The 24,808-nt window shown below is 34.7% G+C and overlaps 1 protein-coding gene across 1 annotated transcript in view; it reads left to right on the top strand.

Annotated features, from left to right (window-relative positions):
• Positions 1 to 24,808, top strand: part of LOC125362741 (doublecortin domain-containing protein 1-like) — a 211,940-nt gene that overhangs the window by 78,374 nt on the left and 108,758 nt on the right. Inside the window, exon 10 of the mRNA XM_048361661.1 lies at positions 5,075 to 5,241. Coding sequence (XP_048217618.1) covers positions 5,075 to 5,241 — 167 coding nt within the window. The remainder of the gene's footprint in view (positions 1 to 5,074; positions 5,242 to 24,808) is intronic.

Raw genomic sequence — 24,808 nt, 5'->3', positions numbered from 1 at the left:
ACAAACGACTACAATAGCAATACTTGCAAAACTGTTTGGTGTAAGTGAACTGAACACCTCAGGGGGGAAAAGGGTAAGGGGGAGGGGGAGGGGGTATGAGGGACAAGGTAACAAACAGTACAAGAAATGTATCCAATGCCTAACGTATGAAACTGTAACCTCTCTGTACATGAGTTTGATAATAAAAATTTGAAAAAAAAAACATACCCAGTAGACTGTTCACTGTATTCCATAAACACTTGTTGAGCATGCTTTTACTGAAGTTACAGACACTTTGACCTAATATGCTAGTTAGCCAGGTTTTAATTCTACAGTATATATATATATATGTATATATGTATGTATATATATATCACACTAGATCCATCAATATATACATTTGTTATTTGTCAAATAAAAATATGCCAAAACTAACAAAACAAAAGACCATGACTTCAAAATGTAAAGGATTTTGGATTTAGTGGAAGAAGGAAGTGGAAAAGGAGATGATAAAGTCAATATAAATGAATTAGGTATAAAATAGTAGCATGGAAAGTGCTATAAAATGCCAGCAGTGGTATCCCACACCTATAGTCTTCCCAGTTAGGTAGCTGAGATTGGGAGGCTTGTAGTTAAAGTACAGTTTGTACACAAATTTTATACCTAATAAAAAAATTGTGAACAGTGGTTCATATTTGCCATCCCAGCTACATAGTAGGTATAAGTTGTGGTCCAGGACTGCCCTGGTAAAAAGACCCTATTTGAAAAATAACTAAAATGTGAAAAGGGCGAGGGGCATAACCTAAGTGGTAGAATGCTTGTCTAGTAAGATAAAGTCAAGAATTCAAACCTTAATTCCACCACACACACACACACACACACACACACACACACACACACACACACACTAATGACCATTAGGGGAGCACAAATAATTCTGAATAAATAACTTATGATACAACTTTTCAAGGTCAAAATAAATTCACAGGAGCAAAGGGGAAGAAATACAAAGGAAATGAAATTAAGAGTAAGAAAGCTATCAGTTAATAGGAATGAAATTAAGGTGTTGACTACTTTGAGTCATTTGGTCCCATGCTGTACTCAAAATTCTCAGTCTTGGTGTCAAATGCATTGAAATGATTAATTTTCAACTTACTCTGAATATGTGACCTGAGGTTAAATATGATGTTTTATCTTTCCAGTGGTAGAAATGATTCCCTTTGGAGGCTAGGAATATGGCCTAGTGGTAAGAGTGTGTGCCTCCTGTCCATGAAGCCCTGGGTTCAATTCCCCAGCACCAATATATAGAAAACAGCCAGAAGTGGCGCTGTGGCTCAAGTGGCAGAGTGCTAGCCTTGAGCAAAAAGAAGCCAGGGACAGTGCTCAGGCCCTGAGTCCACGGCCCAAGACTGGCAAGAAAAAGTAAAAAAAGAATAATCCCCTTTAACTGACAAATGTGTATTAATAAATTTAAGGGATTGTCATTATTATTTGTGTGTGTGTCTGTGTGTACATGTGTGCTAGTGTTGGGGCTTGAACTAAGGGTTCACACTCTCTCAGCATTTTCCAGTCAATACGGGTACTGTACTACCACTTGAACCACAGTGTCTGGCCTACTGCTGGTTAATTGACTATAAGAGTCTCAACAATTTGTTTGCTTGGGCTGGCTTTGAACCATGGTCTCAGCCTCTTGAATAGCTAGGATTACAGGTGTGAACCACCAGTACCTGGCTTAGGATTATTTTTAAGTATCTCGTGTAATATAAGATTTTGAAGCCTTGCTGAATGAAAAGACTAGGTAGAATACGATAATAAAGTTTTCCAAGAAAGAAGAAATGTTTGTATGTGGGTAGTCTGGCACCTAAACATGAATAAAACAGGATGACCTTGAATCAGGCAATATTCTTTTTTTTTTTTTTTTGCCAGTCCTGGGCCTTGGACTCAGGGCCTGAGCACTGTCCCTGGCTTCTTCCCGCTCAAGGCTAGCACTCCGCCACTTGAGCCACAGCGCCGCTTCTGGCCGTTTTCTGTATATGTGGTGCTGGGGGATCAAACCTAGGGCCTCATGTATCCGAGGCAGGCACTCTTGCCACTAGGCTATATCCCCAGCCCTTGAATCAGGCAATATTCTGAATAGCAGTTTGAAAAGAGAAAAGTACCTGGTTTGGAAGGACATAGAAACATAGAAAGAATACTTTTTCCATGGGAAAAGCAATTTTTTTTTTTATTATCAGTCTTGAGCTTTGCTAGCTCTTAGTAACCTCTTAAGTTTGTGCTCTTTGGGCTAAAGCATGTCTATTGGCACTTCTAAATCATTTCCCTAATTTCTTGCACATATTTGTACAATAATGTTTAACACAATGAACTTTTACTTCAGAAAAGGAGAACTGGCTAACTATCTAATTAAAGAAAACCATTTGTTTAAGAATTCTTGCATATTCTTATTTAGTATAGAACATTATGAATACCCAATAAAACTTTAAAAAAATATTATACACTAAAATCTGTGGTTAGGGTTGAAAAATTAAGTAACGTAATGAACCAGTTATTCACTTATCTTTCAAAGCTGCATCTTCAGCCAAAGTTCCTTTGTCCCCAACAGCCCTAACATGGAGAGTCCTTTAATTCTGACTGGTTAATTTCTGATTATTTTTCTCAATATAGCATATTTGGCTGATTTATATTTCTTTTCCAAGTATTTAGGCATATCATTTTCTTATGTTTTCTATACCTTCCTACTTAGTGGAAACATTGTTTGTTCTTGGAGTGTGCTTTGTCTTCCTTTTCAATAAGATCATCAAAGTTACTAGTTTGCAGCTTCCCAAAAGAAAGAGCCTTCTAATCCCTGGTTCAGAGGCTAACCTTTATTAGTGCTCTTGTGGTTATAATGAGGACCCTGCTTCCAGCAGGGAGATGCTGGAATACTGAACAGATTATTCAACAAGTTCAGAGCAGATTCTGAAGTCCCTTGTAAACCCTGCTTGTGAATACTGCTTTCTTTGCTTTGCTGTTTCTGGTTTCCATAGTATTCCTAATGACATAAATCATGTGGAGCATGGGAGCTATTTTCCATCCAGTATCAATTCTGACACTGCTTACATTGTGGCACAATTTTAATCTTCCCCCCACCCCCAAGTTTACAAACTTGGGGGGGGAGGGGAAGTAGAGTTTTGTAGTAGAAAAATCAACTAAATGCTTTTCTTGGCATTGCTCAAGCTGACATAAAGAATCCAAAAGTTATTTTGTGACAAACTTCGACAAGTGATAAATCTGAGGAAACATTCTCAAGTGTAAATTTAAGATTATTGTGTGAATTTAAAGTGTCTCAATTGCTTCACATTAAAAAAACACACGTTTGTGTCAATTTAATAGCTATGGAGCAGTGCTTTTCAATATTCTAGGCTACATGAGCATTCCAATTAAAATTTAATAGTAATATATGAATGTTCTAGTCAATATATGAAAGTTGTAGCTGTAAACTTGGAGTACTGATGATTCTTTAGGAAAAACTATAATCAAAACTTATTTGTATTTTTTAAGGTTTAGGAGTTTTAATTCTGAAAATATGAATTCCTTTATTTTTATTTTTATAGCATATATGATCTTATAGATATTTGAAAAGTTTGAGGCACCTGCTGCAATAAAACTTATAAGCAAAAGATATACGTTTTGAGAGTGTAAAAATTGAATAGGTAAATGTCAGGAATTCAGTGTTTTGTTTTTTTTTTCTGAAACTAGATGAATGAAATTTATGCATACAGATGAAGACATGCCATAATTTCTTTTTAATTTTATTTACAATGCTAAAGAATCTTCAATTCTATCTTCAACATTCTTCCTAAATGTTGGATATGTTTGACTTTTAATTGTGCTTTGGAAAAAAAAGTCATAGATTTCAGCAGAAGACCAGTCATAAAATCATTTGCATAACTCAGTCTCTCAGCAGCTCAGCTGAACCTAATTTGTAATTCAGTTTCCAAATTGCCATGCTAGGCCTCGCCGCATAAAATATACAACATATAACATAAGCAATGGCACAGACCTATGTTTTCTTCTGGTGATCTATTTAGTTCTGTTGTCCTAGTTAAAATATATACCAGAATAAGGTAGACAGAGATATTTAACTATTTTATATGTTTATGTTTGACCACATGCAGTATATACATTGAAATAAAGACCAAGTTATAAGAGTGGTGTGAAAAAAAAGAGTAGTATGATTTCATCTTCCTCTGGATTCCAATTATGCCTAAGATTTTATTATATATTTCTCACTTTTCAGAGGAAAATTAAATCTGGAAATATATTTGCTAGTTGCCATACTATTTGGCTGTTTTACAGTAGAAAGACTTTATAAGCTAATCATGTGAGAAACTGTATAAACATGTCTGTCAAGGCCACATGAATGTTGCATTACAGGCCTACAAGTAAATAATTTTATCTGTTTACAAAGCTCATAGTGGAGTAGCACTTCAAAGTCTTGACTAGTTTATATCCCAGGGACTTAAAAAACAAAGAACGTATGATAAAATGCTTCCTTCCAATTTTCCCTCTCATCTTTTTTTTAAACAATCTTGCCACTCTATTTTATGGGTTACTTAAAGAATTGCAATGATAAGCCTGGAAGCAGGATGGCTCATCAAGGTGTGGATTATATTTTATGAATAATTTCCAGATGTGATGTTTTTGGTACATAGATTCCTCTACAGGAAGCTATACACAGAAACAACATGGGTCTTACAATTTTATCAGGACAATGCAAGTAGATTTCAGCAAGGTTGGTTCCAACTCATCTGTGATAAATGAGAAGATAAGGCAATCAGTGCACACCATGACACTCGGTGCAGCTAGTTAGGCACACTTCAGAACTATTCAGGTGTGCTCACAAAGCTTATGAGTCTTGCATGGGGGGTGCCTCAATATAAATACATCCTCATGGTGGCCACTAGTAATGCAGGAATTGCCTCTCTTAAGACTTAACCTAGGTCAGATATAAATAATAGATGTTAAGAGTTATTTCTGTCATTGGGGCTGGGTTCCTGGCAGTGTATTTTGGTTGGGTCAACAGAATATTTTTCCCCTTTCTCTTCTTGAATAGTTCCTCTGTTTGAAAAATGCCTGCAAAATTCCATCACACCTTTGCGGGGACCACTTTGGGTCTCTAAGGGAGAAGGTTTCAGCCCCTCAGGAGCTAAGATGTACATCCAAGAAGTTCTTTTGGCCTTGTACCAACGATTAAAGTCTGCAAAAAATTATTACAAACAGGTGAGTCATCACTCTTTTAGAACGGTATCTTTTGTTTTAAAAATGTACTTGGTTTTATCCAGGCAGCGATTTTGCATTGTGGCATAAAAGAACTGTGACAAATATTTTGTGAGCTCAGTGCCTCTTAGGGAGCCAGACGGCTTCTATAATCTGAAAGCCAACAAAAATCGGGGTAGTTGTATTTGTCTTCTGGTATGGAGTGTCATATGCCTCATATTTTCTTGCTGTGCACCATGCAAAGCAAAGGCAATTCTTTATGTGAAAATTCTATAGCCAGTTACTTTAAATAAGAAAATGAACACATCCTAAGTCATTTGAAGATTTAACTTTCTGGACATCTTTCCCACCCACCCCCACCCCCAATGTAAAATCAGAATGCTATTGTAGAAGTTGAGCTAAAATTTTAAAAAGTCACATTCTAAAGAAATGAAATTGGAATTAACTTCATGCCAAGGGAAAATTAACTTATTCACTTGATATGTTTCAGGAGTCAAAGAATAGAAGCAAGATTAATGTATTTTTATCAAAGTATTCTTATTTTTAAGTATCCATTCCAAACTCTGTGTGTGTGTGTGTGTGCGTGCGCATGTGTGTGTATGTATAAAGAGTAAAATTTTAATGGCCATATACAGGGACTTTGATTTACCTCAAAGTAGGATCACATTGTAAAGCAGAATAATTGGTGTCATTTGAAAAATGAAAATGGTATTACAACATTAAAAAACAGTCCTGTTTGAATTTAGGCTTAAGAAGTGAAACATTTTTACCATGTTAACTATGGACTTAATTTTACATTTAGAACTGGGAGATTTCAGTTCAGAACTGGGCTCATTATCTTACACCACAGGCTGCTGAAAAATAACTATTTTGAAAGCATCATGCTACCCTCTGCATACTGTCTGCATGCAGAGAGAAAGGGGAAGGAAATGGGAAGCAAAAGCCAGTCTCAGTGTTCATACAGCACCTCCTGCTGTCTGGTTCAGGAAGTGTTGGAGTGAGGGATCCAGAACTGCCAAGCAATGTTTTCCCAAGAGAAACTTGTATATAGAAAATACGTATAGTTTTCCCTGTAACTAATTCCAGTGGTTTCAGAAACAAAATCATGAATCATAATATATAAGATTATTCATAATAACAAACACTGAAAAACACCTTAACTTTTTTAAGGGTCGTTGTGAAGCTATCATACACAAAAAACTGGGGTAAAATTTTAACTTAGGTCAAAATGTATAGTGTGATATGATAAAATGGATTTTGATCAATTGAATTATGATAATTTATCTGATATTACACATTGATTCAACTTGGAAGGTGTAATCATTTAATTTTAAATTATAATATTATTATATATTATTTAATTATTTGGTGTTAAAGAAAACATGACATTTCTAATACAAAAAAGTTCTGTTTAAATAAAATCTAAAGAGAAGCATTTTCTAAGTACAGACTAATATGAAAGAATTTAGATTTAAAAGAGTTCTATACATTGTGAGATGAGAACTACCTTGAGAATTATTGATTAAAAAATTCTTTGACTCAAACTTGATGAGAACTATATTATATTGATGTTAAGTATAAATATGAACAAAATTTAATATTTCTAATCTGTCCAATGTTGCTTATTTAACTAATCTGTAAGAATTTCAACATTATGCTAAATTTAAGACCACTTAGCATTGTAGACTGTATTTCTACCTAAATCTTTTATGTCTCACTAAGTTGAAATAACTTAAAGCTTCATAAAATACTTACGTATTATTTTAAAATATGAAAATAAAGAAAAAGCAATGAAGTTTTTCTATTTCATATTTCCATGTAAAATTTTTTATTGTTAATCATGCTCAGTTATTTGTATTCTGCAGTCTCTTTTCCATGACTAAGTTGTGACATCATGACTTTAATGTTAAATTATATACAATGTCTAGAAAAATCACTGTGATGGTAGCATTATCAGGCCTTCACTGGTTAATTATTGAACCTGGCAGTATCTTTATGAGGAATATGTATTTCATTTACTCTTTGGATTCATCTTTTTATATTTAGTTTTATGTAAGATTGTTATGGAATTGTAGATAAGTGAAATATGGATGAATGATGTTTTCTTTTTAGCAAGTTTAAATTTCTAAATTATAGGATATATTAGCTCAATATAATTTCCATTTATTGTACTTCTGACATTCCATATTAAAAAACCATGCTGCTTTTCTGCTTGGCAAATAATTATAGACTGTAAATTTTGACATTCTTTTGAAAATCTTTTGAATAAATTGTGATAGTATAGATTCAAAAGAAAAATCAGGGCTACTGATTTTATGTTTATAAACTTACTCATTTTTAAAAAATAACTTTTAACTTTAGCTTAGCTTTCATAGCATCCAACTGAATTAAACACACCACATTAGGGTGGTCTTAAATATACACTGATTCATGTGTATTAAGATGAGATATTATATTTTAGGACAGCATAAAGTTACTTAGCCTTACATTTATCACATTTAGTTTCTTAAACGTGGAAATATCTTTGAAATTGCTCAGAGCTAGGCAGAATCTATTTAATTGGTAATCTTTGAAATAGCATAAATGCTTCCTATGAAATGTATTTAACACTTTCAAGGACAGGGCCTTTCCATCTCATTAGCATTCTTGTTATGTAGTGGTGCTGTTGGTGGGGGTGTTGAAGTAGGAATGCTATTGTGTGGACTTCCAGTGTTTGGGGACAAACACTGCTGTGGAAGGAACGTGTGAAAAGACCACAGTCCTGTCAGTGAATGAGGAAGGCTGTGCTTTCTGTGTGTTTCAAGCAGGGAAGCTGTCATTCATAGGCCTAACACAGCCAAACAGAGGCCAAAACACAAGCCTGTACTACCTTTTAAAATGATATTAGTGGTTTTTAAACAAGATCTTCTTTATTTATGACGCTACGTAGAGCTTTTGGTTGCTGTCAGTAAACAAAATATGTCAGTCTGTTCAAAAATACTGTAAAGATAAATAAAAGTCCATGGAACTGTGCCAAGCAGTTACATAAATAACTACTCGGGATGGCTAATGGGCAGTGTTAAGTACAAACGTGATTTTGGAAGAGATTTTCATTCCTGGAACTGTCTCCTGGATTTAGATTAGCTCCCCTCGTCCCCCAACAAAACTGTCAGTGATTTTTTAAAATAACAAATGTATATAACTTTTTCTTTTTTCAAAAAAACTATTTTAAAAAATGCTCATTTCACTTTCAGTATTAATAATTCAAAGCTGTTCCTGGGATATCTTAGTTGGTAAAGATTACAGTCATTTTTAAAGTTCAGAAAGTAACAAAGAAAATGTATATTTAGTGGTAACTTCAGCAGTACACTATATTTCTATTTATGTTTGAATTTTCAGAGAAAGGTGTTATTTCTTTCAATTTGTTTAGAAAAATGTACCATTGGGTCTAAGTTTAATAAATTATCACTTAAATTTTTCTCAGAATAATACAATTTTTTTGTCTGAGTTTGTTTTTGTGTGTTTATGTAATCTTTTTAGTTTTTACTTTTTAAACTAATTTAAGTAAAGCAGCTTTAAAAATACTGTTGCATGCTACTTCTAAAAGTTCTATATTTGATGTGGTAGATTTAGAAATTTAGATTTTGAAATTTTGTTTCAAAAATTAGGTTTCACTTGGTGGTTTGTGTGTTTTAAACTTCAACATAAACTTCTCAGTTTGCTGACTCTCAAAGAACCATTAGGTTTCACTATTTAAATTGGAGCCATATTGTAGGTTTATTTTTGTGAGTATAATGTTAGATAAAGAAGTAAACATCAAACTTCAGACTATATTGATTCTTCAATTTAAAATTTATTTTATTAATATTCTAAATTACTTTCTCTTAAAGCATTATAATTTAACTATTTGTAAAACCAAACTGTAATTCATTTTACCAACCCTCTCAATAAACTTGATAATTAGACATAATAATAGTAATACAAATATTCTATTCAGAATTGCTTTAGGTAAAGACATAGTTGAATTACATTTAGTGCTGACAGAATATGCTCATCATACTATTTTTAAAGAAATCTTAATTTGTTTTATAAAAGAGATATTGAATGTTTGAGTTTTTAGATCCTGTGTTTTAGATCAATCAAAATCATTTATGAATCCCAGCATTAGTGAAAGAATAACTTTCATTTTCTGTGTTGTATATACTTTAAACATTGAGCTGTTGCTTTAACTTAGCCTTTCTGGGCAATATTCAGAATATTTCAGTTTTTGAACCAACTTTAATGTCTTCTGAAACCTTTAAACAAAATCTCTTAATGCATAAACCTGTTATATTTAAAAAATAAATATAATGTGACAGGCATTTCAAAAGTAAAACTACCTCTGAAGTTTCTAATAAGTGATTTTTCAAATAATATTAGATTGTGGGATTGTTGTTTTGTTCCCCCTCCTGAAACCAAGCTGCATTCTAGTTACTTGAAGTATTTTAAGAACCTTAAACTTGTGTCTTTTTCTAAGTGTCATGCTTTGAACAGACCTAACATCAGTTAAATGAAGTGAAAATTGCATTCTTGTCTTGATAGAGATGAAAATGGATTTCTGGTCATGAAATAGATGTAGTTGTCACTTTTTAAAAAAGGTGTCAGCAGTTTGCTTCAGCGAGTAAGGTGCCAATTCAGTATGGCAGCAAACTTGTGATCTGAGCAATCAATAAAATGCTTCAATAACTTCTGCTTCATTACACTTATAATAAGAGGCTATAGATCCATGGCACATAAAATGTTGATAAAGAGGATATATGGGTATTGACTGTGACAATTTTCTGAAAGTACAGTAAGTGCAATGTTGCCATCTAGAGTTTGTGCATAGGTAATTATTACAGAGAGGGGGGAATGACAATGGGATAAAGCAAGAAGTAATATTGAAATACTGCTTATTTTCTATCAATTATGAATGACACATTTATCTTTGTGGAGCATTTCATTTGATTTGTCACAAAGCAGTTTAGATCAGGAGAAAGAATTTCAAATCTATATTTTTCTCTAATTCTTTTAAATCATACTACCAAATACCAAATCTTTACCTTTGGCTACAAACTGAATTCTTTTTGTTTATAAAAATTACTTGTTAAATAACTCACTTTGGGAAAAAAAAACTTAGAATTTTTGTTGTTGTTGTTCCTTGGGAATCCAGTTAGGTAATAGCAGGGAGTTTTGATTATATCTCAGTTTGGGTGCCTTTCAGAGTAAAATATTGTCTTTATTAATATTAAACATTTCTTAAAAAGGACCACCTTCCTTGTAAAGTGATACTTTAAGTACATTTTCTTCAAAAAACTACAAGGCTCATGTAAGGAAGGTAAGACGTGTTGCCTAATAATTAGTCATGATTTTGATTAAGTATAAATTCCATATGCGGGTTGTCTGAAACTATTTCTTCACCTTTCATATTTAAGATTATTTATCACCTCGTTTTTCTTAACCAATAAATATAGTAAAGTTGATTTTTAAATAGTTTTTGGATTGTCTAATGTGGAAAACAGTTTAAAATGAAGCATTATTGAAACTCTTCTTCCTCTGAATTTGTGACTGTTCATATGAAAATTTTATAAAATTGTATATTTGGGCTAGTGCTGCTGGATCATGTCTGTAATCCTAGCTACTCAAGAAGCTGATGGCTGAGGATTGAGGTTCAAAGCCAGCCTGGACAGGAAAGTCCATGAGACTCTTATCTCTAATTAACCACCACCAAAAAAAAAAAAAAAAAAAAAAGCTAGAATTCAGGCTCTGAGTTCAAGCACAAAATACACACACACACACACGTGTGCACACTCACACACATACACACATGTGTATATAGGTACACACATGTGAGTATGTGTGTGTGTGTTGATTTCATAGGGAAATCTATGTGGAGAGGATTTCTACTCTCTTCTTCCATTTGTCTCTTATTTATTTAGACAGTTTATATATGTTTACTGAGCTAGGCAATCAGGTTCTTCTGAGAAAAATGATGTGTCATCCATATATTAGTAATGCATTTTCTAAATATGCTACTTATATGTTCTGTATTTTCATATGTGGATCACTTCTGAATTGCAATAAATATGGAAATAATCAGTGTAGATTTATTTTCATTTTGTGACAAAGATTTTACACATTCTACTTCTGGATTATCTCTATACTTAATTTAATGTTTAGTTAGACAAAGAAATCATATTTTAAAGTTTGTAATCATATCGATTAGAAAATGTTGCATTTTAGAATCTTGAAGTAAGTAGAGAATTGTTCTAAATGAAGTAATTGAAAGTACCTGATAAGATTTTGTTTAGATGACTTAGCCATTTATGGATATTATTGCATAGGACTCTTTAGAAATGAAAATAAATTTTATCGAGTTACAACAGCAAAGTGAAAGAGTGTATTTGATAGCTTCTCTGAACAGTTTCAACACCCACAGGTATTATTTGTAAGAAAACAATCATGCTGAGTCTTCAGCTGGTTAGAGAGGGCACAGCATTCTATCTTCACCTGACATCCTATCTGTACTGTCGACATCCTGGGCCCCCTGCCTACCGCCCCCTCCTCCCAAAAGAATAGTGCTCATGGAGAGGTTTGTGTGAATGGGCAAGAATATGAATGTCTAGCCTTCCCCTTCCCCCACTCCCTCTCCTCACTCTCTCCTGCCCCCCACCCCTCCCCAGGACTCAAATAGTCTTGGAGAAACATTCTTAGGAGGGAGCAAAACCAGCTCTCTTGAGGATTGACTAGTTTCTATTTGCTAGTCACATGGATCAATGTTGTCAGCAATTGCTTGTTAGCATCTTTGGTTATTAAGAAGTTTGACTAATGATTGATAAAAGGAGAATCAGGTTCAAAAGGATTTTTTAAATCATTGTTTTATTTTTTTATTTTACTGGGACGTATGGAGTGTTTTCTTCTCATTTGTTGTTAATAAACACCCATTTTTACAACATATAGCTGATTTGCAAACAATATAATTCATTCTTTGGATATATTTTATATATATGCATACACATGTATACATGATGGAAATTAATGTTACATTAAGCATTTGCTCTCTTTGGTCAAGTTTTCTCGTTAACTATATTAGAAAATCAATTTTATGTACTATTCTAAAATAACCAGTGCATTATACTTCTAAGTATACTTCTAAAGGTCCTAAACTTAGCTAATAATGTATGGAGAAAGTAACACTTAATAATACCACTGAGAAGTAAATACTGAAAGTTTCTGAAGAGAATTAGAGCATAAATAAAGGCTGCTTGAATGAAGTCTGACCTGAATTGGCTCACCACATGTGAGTTCTATCTTGTAGAACTGTATAGGTTGAGAATCTCCTTTCCCAAATGCTAGAGACCAGGAGCCGATTTGGATTTCAGACATTGTAAGCTTTGGGAATATTTACATATACAAAATGTGATAACTTAGGAATGGAGCTCAAGTCTCCACACGACATGCACTTGGCTTTTATGTACATGACCTGAAAGGTTCTTTTATATCATACTTATGGTGTTCACTGGAAGTGTTCTCACTGTGACCTCCCACCCACTTAGTGGGGGTCCACTTGTGGTGTCCAGTCAGCACTCAGAAAGTTTCAGATTTTGGAAAATTTCAGATTTCAGAGATTTGAATTCGTTATGTAAAACTTTCACTTCTTAGTAGACTGTCCACACGTAGATTTTAGTTTTAAATTAATTAAAATTAAATAAAATCAGTAGTCTGGATTCCCAGTCTCACAGGCCACACACAATTCAAGTGCTCAGCAGCTGCAGCCTCTTAGAAAAGTTCTACTGTGCCACAGGAAAGAAATTTGGTCATATGCCTCAAATTTCTGGCACTAGATTCCTCTTTCTATGGCATGCAAATGACAAAGAATCTTCTAAGGTACATAGAACTTAATTCCATTCTATTCTTTACAAACCAAACAAAATTAAAAAAATTGTAAAAACAAACATTGAATCATTATAATCAATTGACTAACCACAAGGCAAACATCTTCAGGCTCTCTGATGTCTGAAGAGCTATCAAGTGTAATCGCTCTAGAAATATGATTGTCAGTCATTAATTCAACCATATCTTCTTTGTTTAGAAAAAAAATCTCACCTTCCACCCCCAAAAAGAAATAGAGAAAGTAACAATAAAATATTAAATTTTCCTCATTTACCTTTTTAGATTAAAAAAATAGGTTGAAGAAAATAGAATTGTCCAAGACTTTGTCCTTAGGAAGCTTTCCTTTATGTTTGGAGACAGAAAATATCTTTGGCAAAATTCTATGAGATATACTCATTAATAAAATGTGAAAATACATGGGACAGCTTGGCATTGGTGGCTCACACCTATAATCCTAGCTACTCAGGAGGCTGAGATCTGAGTATTGTGGTTCAAAGCCAGCCTAGGCAGAAAAGAAAGTCTCTGTAAGAGTCTTATCTCCAATTGACCACTCAAAAGCTGGAAGTGGTGCTGTGGTTCAAGTGATAGAGTGCTAGGTTGAAGCACAGATAGGCTCAAGGACAGTGCCCAGGCTCTGAGTTCAAGCCTCACAACTGCCAGGAAAAAAAAAAAAAGAAAGAAAAAGGAAAGGCTGTTTGTTGAAAAAGTAGAAGGAAAGCATGTTAAAGTTTTAAAGTTGAAATGAACTTTGAAGCCCTAGAATTCAGTCCTCTGATTATACAAATAATAAGACAACAACCATCCTATTGCTTTAAGTGGATTCTTGTGAGGATAGAAAACTGTTAAGACAGTACCTGGAATAAAGTAAGGTTAACTATCATCATCATCATCATCATCATCATCATCATCATCATCATCATCATCATCATCTTCATTAATATTAAAGTTATTGAGACCTGTGGCAGTGAGGTATCTGTCTAAGATGAGATAGCAAGATTGGATTGTAATGACTGCCTTCTTAGGGGTCCTACTTCATTATTTTGCATGTGAGTATTCAGTTTCCCTAAACACTGGAGTTATGCAGTCTTGACAATTTCTGGAGGATCCTTTGGCTATACATACAGTGTTTATTTCTGGATTTCTCCTCTTCCATTGCCTACATATCTGTATTTATCTTAGTACTACACAGTCTTGATTATTGCTACTATTTTTAGTTGTTTTTTTTTTCTTTTCTTTTTTTGGGGGCGGTGGGGGGGAGACAGGTTCTTTTGATAGCCGATGCTAATTTAGAACTCATGATTCTCCTTCAGCCTCTTCTGTGTTAATTTTAGGCATATGCCATCATGTCCAGCTTACGATGTGTTTTGACCTTCTTTTTTTTTTTTTTTTTTTTTTGGCCAGTCCTGGGCCTTGGACTCAGGGCCTGAGCACTGTCCCTGGCCTCTCCCCGATCAAGGCCAGCACTCTGCCACCTGAGCCACAGCGCCCCTTCTGGCCGTTTTCCATATATGTGGTGCTGGGGACTCGAACTGAGAGCTTCATGTGTAGGAGGCAAGCACTCTTGCCACTAGGCTATATTCCCAGCCCCTTGACGTTCTTTTTTAAAATTTGAGGTTTCTGGAAATTCCATATGAATTTAGGCTTTTTCTACTTCTTCAAAAAATGTTGGTATTTTTATGAGGATTGCATTGAATTAGTGGAATACTTAGCTAGTATGTATATTTTAACAATATTAAATATACCAACTCGTCATGATGGGTTGTCTTTCTGTATCTTTTCTACAGTATTTTAGTTTTCACTGTTTAAATCTTACACTTCCTTCATCAAGTTTATTTCTGAGTATTTTGTTTCCATTGTCAATTTTATTTCTGAGTATTTTGTCTCTCTGATGCAATAGCAAATGGATTTTTGTCCTTAATATTCTGTTTGGATTGGTGTATAGAAACGCAACTTTTTCTGTAGTTATTAAGGTTTTTCACAAATATGTGACTATTAATATAAATATGTTAATTTGTGTGTGTGTGTGTGTGTGTATCTGTGTGTGTGTGTATTGAGCCTTGAATTTAGGCCCTCAAACTTGCTTATCTTGCTTTCTCTTGGATGACACTGCTACTTGAGATATACCATAGCCTGATATTTTGCTACTTAATTGAGAACCTTACACTTCATTACTCAGGCTGGCTTCAAATTATGACCCCCCACATCTCAATCTCCTGAGCAACTATGATTACAGGAGTGAGCTACCAGAACCTGGATGATTTACTTTGAAATTATAAGTAAACCTGATATTTTGAGGATGAATCCTACTTATGAGATATTGCTCTCTCTTTCTCATATATACATATATATCATATATAATGAGAATTGATGTATTAAAGTGGTATCAATAATTTTTGTGTTCATGATCATGAAGGATATTAGTCCATAGTTCCTTTTCCTTCTATATCTTTGGCTTAGTATTTCAGGTATTTTGTATTTTTAGGATAATAATGAGGTAATGATTCTGCTTTTATAAAATACGTTGAGAATTAATTACTTCTATTTTACAAGTTTGCTTTCTACATGCCTTAATTTTAATATTTGAAAAATTCGATAGCAAAACTATCCAAGCCTGAATTTTGTTTATAGTTTAACATTTTTGAATGTGTGTGTGTGTGTGTGTGTGTGTGTGTGTGTGTGTGTGTGTGTGTGTATGTGTATTAGTCCTGAGATTGAACTCAGGGCCTGGACGCTGTCCATTTTGCTCAAGGCTGGCGTTTAACTCTATGAGTCATAGTTTCAGGTACTGGCTTTTTGGTGGGTCATTGGAGATAAGAATCTCATGAATTTTCAAACCATGATCCTCAGATCTCAGCATCTTATTTATAAAGCAGAAATTAGAAATCATACCACCTCTGTCTAGTACACAGCCTTCAATCTTGTTAGGTAAATTTAACAGTACTTCCTGCTTCAAAATTATCTTAATGGTATTTACCTTCATGCTATTCTTTTGAGAGCTTGTTTGGAGGTTCTAGCAGGGGAGCGCAGCTACTCATATACCCTTGACCGAAGACCGGTCCTCCTCTATCTGGGATGGTCGTCTTCTTCGACTGAGCACACAGCTTCGAGAAGGATGCACATGGAGTGGTGAGGGAGGAAGGGGACACTCTCCTAGCCAGTCAGATCAGCCAAATCAACCCTGGCGATCAATGGGATGACAGATGTCGCAGCCAGATTGCCCTCACATCCAAGGTATTCTTTTGAATATCCTCAGTGACGACATTTTCACCTCTGTTCAGTAGATTCAAAACAAAGGATTATAGGTGTGAACCACCATGCCTACCTCACTTATTGAGATATGGTTTTGTTAATGTTTGTTAACTCAAACTGTTTATGATCTGTTATTCTTTTTGTTTGTTTGTTTGTTTTTGCCAGTCCTGAGGCTTGATCTCAGGGCCTGAGCACTGTCCCTGGCTTCCTTTTGCTCAAGGCTAGCACTCCTCCACTTAAGATACAGCACCACTTCTGGCTTTTTCTAGATATGTGGTGCTGAGGAATTGAACCCAGGGATTCATGTATGTGAGGCAAGCACCCTATCACTAGGCCATCTTCCCAGCCTCTCAATCTGTTTTCTGTGTAGCAGGTATTACAGATGTATATTCCCGGGCCTGGCTTATCTTGTGATATTTTGTGGCTGTGTTTGTTTATCTTGAAAAGGATCTCCCCGAATAACCCATACTGGCCCAGAACTTGTTATGTAGCACAAGCTACATCCAACTTGCCATTCTTCTGCCTCAGCCTCCCTCCTAAGTGTTAGGATTAGAGGCATATATCACTATCAATAGCTACATAAAATTTCACTTTATGTTTTCCCACTGATGAGTATTGTACCCAGATACTCACTATAAAATTAATTCATACTTCCAAATTTGGAGCATACATTCTATGTTGAAAAACATCAATTCAATAAAATAATCTTCACTGGTGACTTTTGGCCTTGATCTCTTACAGTATAATGATGTTGATATCAGATTTTTTTTTTTCCTTTTTCGGCCCACTTGATGAGGAAAAAAAAAACACCTTAAAAATAAATTTAACAAAAGAATGTAGCATCAAAATACCTGGGTTGAAGCAAAAATTATACTATTTAACCAGATCTGAGGTCTTAGGCAAGATACTTGACCCCTGTTTCTAATTTTTTCATATGAAAAATGGAGTTAATAATAGGGTTGTTGTAAGAAAATATTTGTAAACATTCCTGAAAATGTAAACAGCTTAAAATAGTAATAAAAATGTTTAGTAGGACAGTTCCTGGCACTTACAATAAGAATGTAAGCTGCTATAATAATTATCACATATCTTTGGGATATCCAATCAGTTGCCACCTTTGTTGGGCACAATGCCTTGTTCTTAGAATACAGGACATATTTGTTGACTAACCAATGATCAAGCAAAAACCTTTCTTTAAATTTCATTCATCTTTCTGTCATTATGTATCTGGTCACACTGAATGTTATGGATTCACCATTATTTGGGGGACGTGTTTTCCAAATCTGATAGCATCAGAATCATACTGGCCACCCCTTTGCTTAATTCATATTCAACCCATCTGGAGCAGGTCTATTAGTATAGTTGATTAGAAACATTCCAGACAGCACTTTAACCCTTTTAACAGGCTATAGTTCTCTATTTTCTTGATGAACTTTTTGTGATAAATTAAAGAAAATTGTTATGACATAGTCAACTCTTCTACTTTTTATGGGTCATCAACTCTTTTGCAGACTTAATTTTACATGTAGATGCTTTAAAAAATATCTAAGCTTACTTTATATTTTTCACTCAAAATTTACAGGCAATTGTTTTACTTTAATTTTTTTTTTTTTAATGTGAGTTCTGTGTGTGTTGGGGGAGGGTTAGAGTATCTCGTTAGCACCATCTCAAGCAATGGCTAACTGGCCTTTCCAGAGCTGTCATTTCAATTCCAAGCTTGTTTAGACTTGCCCTTGATGTTATGGGTCCTTTCCTACTTCTGCAAGCCGTGCATGGGGTCAGCCTCACCTGCTCAGAAAATTCTGCTACCTAACTTCAGCATAATTATATATGAATTCATCAAATTTTCCTAAAGTTATCAAGACCTTGCTATAGAATTGGAGTGTGTTCTAGATTTGCCTCACAGCCAGTATCCTAGCTCATGGGAGTGGGGGTTGGGGAATGAAAGCACAAAAAATAGAAATACTTAGACTCTGAATTTTTAAATCTTGTCAGCCTATATCCATTTTGACACCTAACTGCTACATCTTATTGTCTTTTCCTTTTTCCATTGTGTATGTGTGCTAATATCATAAAAGATAGAATTTCATTCTTGAATCCTTAAGCAAATGTCACTGGAATCTGGATAGTAAATAAAATACAAATATTGATATCAAGAAAAATAAAAATTAAGGCAGGTTTTAATGACAATAAAAAGTGATGTTTGTGCAAGAATACTGAGTCTATTATTACATTTATTAATGGCTTGAGTTTGAAGAGGAAATCGTTACTTTAATTTTTCATTCCATAAATATTTACCTTTAGACTATTAGGAGAAAAGCTTTTAGGTAGATGAACAGAAATTGTGATAGTGATTATAATATCTTCTATATTATACCAATAGGCATACCAATTGCATTTGTTTCCCAGTATTTCTACTCTTTTAAAGCCTTTAATCCACATTAGAAATGTTCTCTTTCTGTCTCATTGTTCTCAATTAAAAACAATGTTTCTGTAGTTATGTTTTCTGTCTTACGGATCTTTGTATACAATGACTGATTCTTTTTTTAAGTAAAATGCAAAAATTCAGCATGAAAGCTTTCTCTATTTAGTGGAGAAAATTAATCTTAGAAAATAAATATTTCTGAATTTTCAATACTGACATTTCTTTAAAGTATATAATCCATTTTTTCTAATAATAGCCAATTGTTGGAGACATAACCTTTTTAAAGAAGATGTAAACTTCCATTAGGAAAAGGGCTACCCTGTAATTGCATTTTACTTATACAGCATTTCTCTCTCTCTCTCTCTCTCTCTCTCTCTCTCTCTCTCTCTCTCTCTCTCTCTCTCTCTCTCTCCCTTTTGCCTGTCCTGGGGCTTGGACTCAGGGCCTGAGCATTCAGGCCCTGGCTTCTTTTTGCTCAAGGCTAGCACTCTGCCACTTGAGCCACAGCACCACTTCTGGCCTTTTTCTGTATATGTGGTGCTGGGGAATCGAACCCAGGGCTTCATGTATATGAGGCAAGTACTCTTGCGACTAGGCCATATTCCCAGCCCCTATTTCTCAATTTTTTTCTACAAAAATAAAATGATACTACTTTATTCACTTTCATTTCTTTAAATTTGGAAAGAAAACCATAGTGCATATATATATGATCCAATGGTGGATCATTAACCAAATTAGGTATTTTGTTTACTTTGTAGTTTAAGAATATTCTGTCATCATAATCAGTTTCTCTCTGAGTCAAGTTTGTACTTGTCTGAACTAGAAGAATACAATATACAATCAAATGGGCTGTACGTGGAGAAATGCATTATTTTTCTATGTAGGAAACGGCTTCTACTGATGGCAGATGCACCTTTTCTCATAGTTATTTCTGGGTTTCTGTTATTTGTCTAATTTGCAAATGGCTTAGATGGACTATTTTGTACTATTCCTTTGTGTCAATATATACTCTTAACTTGTACTTTTATTTACTAGGACTTTTTCACATCCCATTTGAGAAGTTTACATTCATCTAGAACAGAAAATCTAAAAATGTAATTTTATATACCATACCCAGCTTAGATTTGTTTTTTAAGCTGATGAAGAAGAATATAAAAAGTCTACATGCTTGTAAAATACAATTTGATATTCAATACACACATATATTTCTTAAATAAAGTTAAACATACCTGTCTACTCTAATATACCATTTTTTATCACTGCATTTTAGAGTGGTGCCAAATAGAATTTTATTTATTTTGGGAGGGTATTTTTTATTGTTGTTTTAGATGTGATATACAGCGGGGTTGCCTTTACATATATCAGATGATAAGTACATTTATTTTCTTTTGCTTAGTATCAGCTGTTTCCTCCTTCTCTCTCCTTTCTTCCCTCTCACCTCCATCCATGAGTTGCTTGGTTTACTTTCATCAATGTCCAGTGTAGCTAGTGGTCCCTGGTGCTGGTACTTTTTCACTCATTCTGTGCCCTCTTCCCAGTTTCCCTCAACTGTGCACTCATATACACCATATCTGAGGTAAAGAACACAGAGTCATCTAAAATTGATAAGATAAATTAAGAAGTAAGAAGAGGTCCTTTGTTTCCTTATCTTTGTGGTTCTGTTCAGTATCAAACATACCATTTCTTAAGCAAAAGACTTTTTCTTTTGAAATGTGCAGTATATTATTATTATGTGTACTCATGGTACTCTTAATAATACTCTGTAATAAATTTCAACTCTTTTTTTTTTTTTTTTTTTTTTTTTTTTTGGCCAGTCCTGGGCCTTGGACTCATGGTCTGAGCACTGTCTGGCTTCTTCCCGCTCAAGGCTAGCACTCTGCCACTTGAGCCACAGCGCCCCTTCTGGCCGTTTTCTGTATATGTGGTGCTGGGGAATCGAACCTAGGGCCTCGTGTATCCGAGGCAGGCACTCTTGCCACTAGGCTATATCCCCAGCCCCTCTTTTCTATAACTTTATGCGACTTCTTACCATAATCAGATGAATTTGATGAATTCACTGGTGTTCATAAATATATATATATACATATATAATATCTGAGTATTAGAATGGTCTCCTCAATTGATTTACATAACGCTAACATTTAAAATACTATATATATATATACACACAAATTTCATTTCGCATCTTTGTATGTTACAGATGCATTTATTTCTTATTTTAGCTAAGCTACTGAGGTGAGAAGCATAAATTACTCTAACTATATATTCTTCAAGTTTGGCTACATTATAATACAATCTTTTTCATTTTACAAAGAAACTCAAGATGAACAAAACTGAAGAAAACACATTTCTGTTGTATTGTAACCCATAATTTCAACCAAGGTAAGGCATTTCATCTGTTCAAATGACATTAAGGTAGGCCTCAGTCATCTGCTTCTTGTCACTTCCTATTATTTTGTACTCATTCATCAATTCTTGGGGGAAATCAGAACCTGCGTGGCTCTCTGTTCTGAGTAATGCTCACCAAAGGCGTGGCCAGGAGGTGCTTCCCCTCTCTGGTGCTTTGATGAGCTTTATCCAATCACTGGTCCATGGTTAGTCCCACTGGAGGTGGCTACGAAGAAGCGGAATGGAAGTGACTTCATAGGGCAATTGAAAATTAATCTCCATGGTTTCAAATGTTTACACACTTATAAATTTGGCCTTTTTGGTGTGTGTGTGTGTGTGTGTGTGTGTATGTATGTGTGTGTGTGTGTGTGTATGTTTAAAAGCTTAACAACAATAGGAACCATTGTTTAGATTTTCTCCTTCAGTGAATCCATGTTAAAATGACCTCATTGTGTAAGTCGTGGGTTGTGAATATACACATTTCTATTTATGGAGACATATTGTTTGACTGCAACAGCAGAACAAAGAGAATCAAGTCCCCATGAGGTCATCTGATTCAGATGAAAACAACTTTTTTTTTCTGCATATCTAATTGTTATTATAAAGGTCATGTACAGAGAGGTTACAGTTACAAAAGCCAGATAAAGAGTACATTTCTTTTTGAACAATGTCATTGGTTCACAATAATCTACTGTTTTTATTTATCTTTTATTTAAAAAGGTAGAAATTGTCTGTCCCATGAGTAAATAAATGACCTCTGTGCAATTTATTTAAAGTCCAGAAATTTATTAAAGTACAAAATGAAAATCTACATTGCCAAAACCATTTCCTAGCAATAACTGCTATTAATAATATCTTCTAGGCATATATATATATATACATGTACATATACATGTATATGTATAGATGTGTGTGTTTGTCCATACTTTTTCTTTTTATAAGTAATATTCTGTAACTTGTTTTATTATTTACTGTACTGTAGCACTCTTTTCATGCCAGCAGTCACAGAGGGACCCTTTCTAACTACTACATATTTCACTCTGTTAAGAGGTTTATAGATAAAATTAATTCTCCTTTATTCATTAAACCAATTGGTAAATAAACTCAGAAGACAACAATTAAGATTTAGTGTACACAGGGCTTTATAATTTGATTTCAGTTCAAGGCTAAATAGCCCCCACATTGATCTTACCCACTAGCTGGAGGCTAAGTAATTGAACTTCATGTCTTCCCTGGGGAACATCACACATGTGTAGATGCTGACCTTACACAACTGCACCAACAATGGTGTCTTACTTAACTGATAAGGAAGAGCAGTGTGAGAGAGAATGACTGAATGTTTTCCCTGGGAGGCCAGAGGCACCCAGGAAATTCCCTTCTTCACAGACTATAATGACCACATTCTTATGTCAAAATTTACATAACCACGGATGGGTATTTAGGTTGCTTCCAGTCTCCATTACAATGAGCATCACAGTTAAATCTTTGCACATGTAATTTTGTATACTTCTAGTAATGCTCACTATGATTCTTAGGATTAAAATTATTTGAACAATATTTGCATACTTTAATTCCCCCAAGATATTGCCTAATGATTCATTTGTGCAAGTGTAAGACTCTGGGATATATTCCTAGTATCAAAATAAAATTAAATTTACTAAGTCTGCACCTGACCATATAAAATAATATTTATCTAAATGAACTCCAGGAAATGGAAATAAGAGGTTTTTTTCTTGCTTGCTGTTTTTATTTTCTTCTTTTTTTCTATTGTTTGTTCATTTATCTGTCTTTGGGAGAATAAGGTAGGAGCACAGAAACGGAGGGACAGAGAGTGAACAAAGGCATCATTGGTTCTCACTAGAAACTTGTGTTGAAAATGACCTATACAACTTGTGGATGGGATGGGAGGGAAAAACTGGGAGAACCAAGGGAAGAGGTAACATTATTCAAATAGAAATGTACTCTTTTTCTGACTTTTAAAAGCTGTAACTCCTCTGTACATCATCTTTATAGTAACAAGTATAAGTGCTTAGGAAAAAAAAGATGAGTTGAGGAAAGATATGAGTGTTATAAAAGAAAAACAATGGCCAATAAACATATGGAAATATATCAAAATTCACTAATAATAGTCTTTTGTATAAGATTGTTTTTCATCTATTAGGTTGACACAAGTGAATAAAAATGATACAAGAAATGGTACATTAATTTCTTTAGGTATATTCTGTTTTAAAATTTAAACCTTCTAGAGGGAAAGAACTGGGAGAAAAATGAAGGAGGGGTTAACACTGTCCAAAAAGAAATGTATTCTATACTTGATATGTAACTGTAACCCCTGTGTACATTGTCTTTGCAATAAAATTTTTAAAAAATGAAACTTAGAATCCTATAAGAATTACTTTTGTAGTTATGCCCAGAAAAAAGCTGCTTTGCTAACATAAAAGTTAGTTTATGGGCTGGGAATATGGCCTAGTGGCAAGAGTGCTTGCCTCCTACACATGAAGCTCTCGGTTTGATTCCCCAGCACCACGTATATGGAAAATGTCCAGAAGGGGCGCTGTGGCTCAGGTGGCAGAGTGCTAGCCTTGAGCGGGAAGAAGCCAGGGATGGTGCTCAGGCCCTGAGTCCAAGGCGCAGGACTGGCCAAATTAAAAAAAAAAAAAAAAAAGTTAGTTTACTGGTGTATATAATAGACCTATAGGCTTTCCTCCCTCCCTCCCTCTGTCCCTCCCTCCTTCCCTCCCATCTTTCCTTCTTCCCCTTCTTTCCTTCTTTCCTTCCTTCCTTCCTTCCTTCCTTCCTTCCTTCCTTCCTTCCTTCCTTCCTTCCTTCCTTCCTTTTCTTTTTCTTTTTGTTGGCCATGGCACTTGAACTCAGGGCATGGGTGCTGTCCCTGAACTCTTTTGTTCAAGGCTAGTGCAATATCACTTTGAGCCATAGTGACACTTCCATAGAATTTTAAAAAGTATTACTCAACTACACTTAGCTTTTTAAAAAGCTCATGCATAAATTACCCTAGAGACTTAGGTATTTTATGGCTATATATAAAGCACACATTATAAATTCATTAACAGAAAATATGAAAAGAAAACTTGTAGTACTGACAACTTGCAAGCAGGAGATCTTAGAGCATATTGAAAATGATTATTTCATCTTGATTTTTTTTTTTTTTTTTTTGCCAGTCCTGGGCCTTGGACTCAGGGCCTGAGCACTGTCCCTGGCTTCTTCCCGCTCAAGGCTAGCACTCTGTCACTTGAGCCACAGCGCCTCTTCTGGCCGTTTTCTGTATATGTGGTGCTGGGGAATCGAACCTAGGGCCTCGTGTATCCGAGGCAGGCACTCTTGCCACTAGGCTATATTCCCAGCCCCAGGGATGAGTTTTTTAAGGCAGAAATCACACATATAACACGCAGGTGGTCAAAATAAATTAAAAGCCAGTTAAGCCATTTAAAGAAGCAGAAGTTTGAGGTTAGGCTAGCAAAATATTAACTCAATTTTTAGCATTGTCACCATGCTTCCCCAGATCAGTATAATTACTCTCCAGAAATTTTGCAGTTTTCCTTTTAGTCACAAAGGTCATTACATCAAAGCTGCTATTCCCCATTCAAGCAAGCACATAGT

This window comes from Perognathus longimembris, chromosome 13 (genome assembly GCF_023159225.1).
Source record: "Perognathus longimembris pacificus isolate PPM17 chromosome 13, ASM2315922v1, whole genome shotgun sequence".
Lineage (NCBI taxonomy): Eukaryota > Metazoa > Chordata > Mammalia > Rodentia > Heteromyidae > Perognathus > Perognathus longimembris.
The sequence above is the reverse complement of the archived record's forward strand: the minus strand, read 5'-3'. Positions and strand labels throughout refer to the sequence as shown.